Source organism: Anarrhichthys ocellatus, unplaced genomic scaffold, assembly GCF_004355925.1.
Source record: "Anarrhichthys ocellatus isolate YVR2014 unplaced genomic scaffold, GSC_Weel_1.0 scaffold1, whole genome shotgun sequence".
Lineage (NCBI taxonomy): Eukaryota > Metazoa > Chordata > Actinopteri > Perciformes > Anarhichadidae > Anarrhichthys > Anarrhichthys ocellatus.
In genome coordinates, this window is record NW_022280031.1 from 2,409,623 (window position 1) to 2,413,518 (window position 3,896).

At 38.6% G+C, this 3,896-nt stretch overlaps 1 protein-coding gene across 3 annotated transcripts in view; it reads left to right on the forward strand.

Annotated features, from left to right (window-relative positions):
- Positions 1-3,796, forward strand: part of kif5ab (kinesin family member 5A, b) — a 56,243-nt gene extending 52,447 nt beyond the window's left edge. For 2 of the 3 annotated variants that reach the window (XM_031853762.1, XM_031853772.1), the window contains exon 29: positions 55-140. Coding sequence is in view for 1 of the 3 variants with exons in the window: in XM_031853791.1 (XP_031709651.1) it covers positions 55-153 (99 nt within the window). In the remaining 2 variants the exon portion in view is untranslated. Of the gene's footprint in view, positions 1-54 lie in introns of all 3 variants that reach the window. The other variant, XM_031853791.1, reaches the window with a different exon arrangement.
- Positions 3,797-3,896: the final 100 nt, after the last annotated feature.

Below are 3,896 nucleotides of genomic sequence, written 5' to 3' on the forward strand. Positions count from 1 at the left end.
AACTGACTGTTGCTCTTACTTTCTGTTTCTCTGTTTGTCTCTCTCTCTCTCCAGGCAGATGTTTTTTTTCCTGAGGCCTATTCTGTAAATCTGCATGCAGCTGATCACTGTTCTCCCAGCCTCTCCTTCCTCCCTCATCCTCACCTGCTGTAAACAGACCCCTATCTCTCCGGTGTCCCCTTTCCTTCCCCTGCTTGCTCCTCTTCAATCTCCTCTCCTTCCTTTACACTGATGCGGGGTGTATGTTGGTATCAGTAAGATCCACGGCATGCGCTGCATCTCAATTGTCTGACTTGGCAGATTACACCCGTACTGCTGCACACTCTCCCCCATGAAGGTGGGGAGGAGAAGGTGCAGTGCTGTAGGTAACCACTAGTGTGTGCTGTTTGTCTCAGTGAGGATATCGCAGTAAACAAAAAGGCAACAGTACAATTAACAAGAAGCTAAGTCTTAATCACTATTACCAATATTAAACATGCGTATGGATCTGAAAACTCAACAGTGAACCTCAGGATCACTTGGCTAATATTTATACTTTAGGACTGTGCATGTTCATTTTTAATGTTGGTCTTCAATACATAAAATAGTAAGTGAGCAAGTAAGTCCACATTGGCATGAAATGTTTCAGTCTCAAATGAAACTGTTAAATGGGAGATTCAGTCTCAAAACAATGATTGTGTTTAAAGGACGAGGCTGGTTTTATTCAATCTTTTTGTTGTTGTCAACAAATCTCATGAAAAGATGAAGACCAACAATGCGTTACTGTGTCTCAGTACTTTCCGACGTCCCCAGCCTGCCTGTGGCTCTCAGTCTCAAGCATACTGAAGATGTAAAGGTTTAAAAACAGGCCTTGGATGTATTGTTTTATTTTTTTACCAAAAGGCTCCGTAATTTCCTAAAAACAAATAAGGCATTTTTTTATTTAGCAAGCACTTCTAAAACAGGAGTAAATAGTGAATTTATTGGGGACCATTTTCAGCTGTGGATTAATTACATGAAAACACATTTGGTGTTGTGGTGAGTTTTTACAGCAGCAGGATAGTGTGAGTGGGATTGTCTGAAAGTAAACTGCAGTGCCATCAGGCTTATTATAACACAATGAGTTATTTATTTTAGAAGCAGTGTCAGTAGTCATAGTAACAATATAGTGTTTTTTCACATGTAGACTACAGTAGGTAGACCAACCCACAGAACACAAACTACACTAAAATACAGATACGCACACCTGCCACAGTTAAAACCTGGCCGATCCTTAACTTAGACACTAGACAATTTGACCTTTTCTTAAAATAAACAAAGGAAATTAAGTTTATATATAGTATACAGTAAAGACTTTAACTCCTCAAGTCACAACAGTTTTGTATTTTGGTACCCTTTGAGGATATCTTTCAGATACGTATACTAGATAAATATTGTAGTCACCCTGTTAACACCCTATATCCATATATAGTCCAGCAAGTTAGAGATCACACTTTGGTGAAGACCTCGTCAACTTGTGAGCTTCAGATGACTCCGGTGATGGCACTTTTTCACCAAGCACATAAGGAGCCATTGTCCTAAGTGAGGAAGTTGATCAGAACATCGTTCACTCAAATATTCAGTCGCCTCAGTATGTTTGACTTTTGGTCCACTGCACTGGTCACAACTAGTCTGAAAGGCAACTTCGTCTGAACCACCAGTAGAGTCTAAAACACGATTTCTGATTGATTTTAAAAGACTGATTGTGTCGTAGTAGAGACTCTTAAGCTGTAAATCATCGCTAGAAAAAAACGTCCCGTCAGGGATCGCCTGTGAGATATTCAATCATTGTCATGACAAGAAAAAGCATGGCAGAGTGGGAAAAAAATAATTGTGTAGCAACTATTTTTATACTGCTAGTTCTAGTTCTAGATATAAGAAATATATATATAATTTATATATATAGTATTTACCATGAGCTCTATTTAAAATGTTTTTTTTTATTTGCTATTATTTATTATAGCTTATTCATAATTTATAGCAGTTGCTGAATGTGAAGCATTTGCTTTGATGTGTGCTTTGAATGTTTTGGGTGTCAGATTTCTAGTGTTTTGTCATTGAATGAAAATGCATGTACCTGTGCAGCTGTCGTTCCAATACTGATGATTAATCCTACGGTTCTTCATGAAGCACCTCAGATTAATACCAAAGCCCTGATTGTAGTGATTCATTGAAAGAGTTCTGTATATCCTCTGATGGAGACATAAACCAAAGGTTACTGTAGGTTATCAGCTGATACAGCCCTGTCTTATCCCTCTGACTCACACACAGATCGCTTCATCACACAATGACCCCAAAGTACAGATACATCACATATACCGGGTTCCTTGGGTGCAGTCTGAGTTATCTGAGCAGATAAGTTGATTGACACACACACGCCGATGGTCACGCCGCCCTTCAAACTCTCTCATTGAGCTCCTGATCAGCCAGTCAGGAAAAGAGAATCAAGGGTGACAGTAGACGGACTGTGTGTGTGTGTGTGTGTGTGTGTGTGTGTGTGTGTGTGTGTGTGTCTCTCACTCGTCAACTTTCTGCAATTCTTTTAACAAAGCAAATCCGTAACGCTTTAGTTTACAGCCTGCAAATTACAGTGTAGATATGTTGTGATATAATAATGTACTTACTGGGGAGGCTCGATGGAAGAAGTACATAAGAGGGTTACAAATTTGTGTTTAGGGAGGGGACCTAGTAATAAATTGTACTTTAATTAACTGGCAGAGATGGGGGACCAACGTACTTGAGGCCTTCACACACCGGAAGCGAGACACACCAGAACACTTGAAAAGACAGAACAGCTTCACAATTGTGTCTGTTCAAGTTTCTTCTTCAACATCAGTTTTGATTGTCAGGTGGATTCAAAGACGACATTACTGTTCTTCAGTATCTTATCATAATATTAACGATATATATATATAGACTTTGTTATTTATAGCTACAGCTGTGAAGGCTGTAAAGCCCAATGTTTTGTTTTTTGAGTGACATTAAGTGTACACCATATTAATAATCATAAGTTCTCTGCATTTTAGTTCTTTCTACTCTTTAATTCCCTCCCCAGATTTGTCCCGTGTAGTTACCATTTTACTGATACCCTTGATATACTTATTACGTTACGTTACATTGTGGGCTGTAATGTCAAGCGTTACTGACAGACCCCCTCTTCTATTTATATTGAGGCTAATCAGACATGCATGAAGCACTTGATCACATTATGTTCTTTATCCTTTCTCCCTGTGTTCCTCTTCACAAGACTTTACACTGAGTGTCGAATACAGCAGCCGTTAATTTTGACTTTCTTCAAAGGGTCAAAAAGGACATTGAGAAGCTTACCACAATCATAAAAGTTAAGTGTGTTTACATAACCTAAAGAAACCATTAGTTGTCAATTTGTTGTTAATGAACAAAAACCACCAAGAAAACAACTGTTCCTCTGACATGCCCGATGGTTGTATACTGAGCTGTAAATGTTTGGGCGAGTGTAGAGTTTATTTTCTGTCTTATTGTTCTGTTTGTCTGACAGTCATTGTAACCAAACTTAAAATATTCTGGCAAAGGTAAATAATATGTGAAACTGTAGCCGAAATATGCAGAAATATAACTATGACAAGAATGGTAGGGTGGTTAAAAAAAAAAAACAGATGCAATATGTCTGTGTTTGTACACATGTGCGTTGGTTGGTTTGTTGATAGCGTGGGATTTAGTGCATGCAGTACTTCTGTAGCTGCTCAGAAACAGTACTGTTATCTCCTTTCAATAAAGATGATTCTATGTTGTATCATTATTACACTGTCTTGTTCTTACTCTGCCACTTTAACTATGTCGGATGTTTACCCCTTAAGCACTTTGAAAATGCACATCGAGCAGATGTTGACAATTCTCTG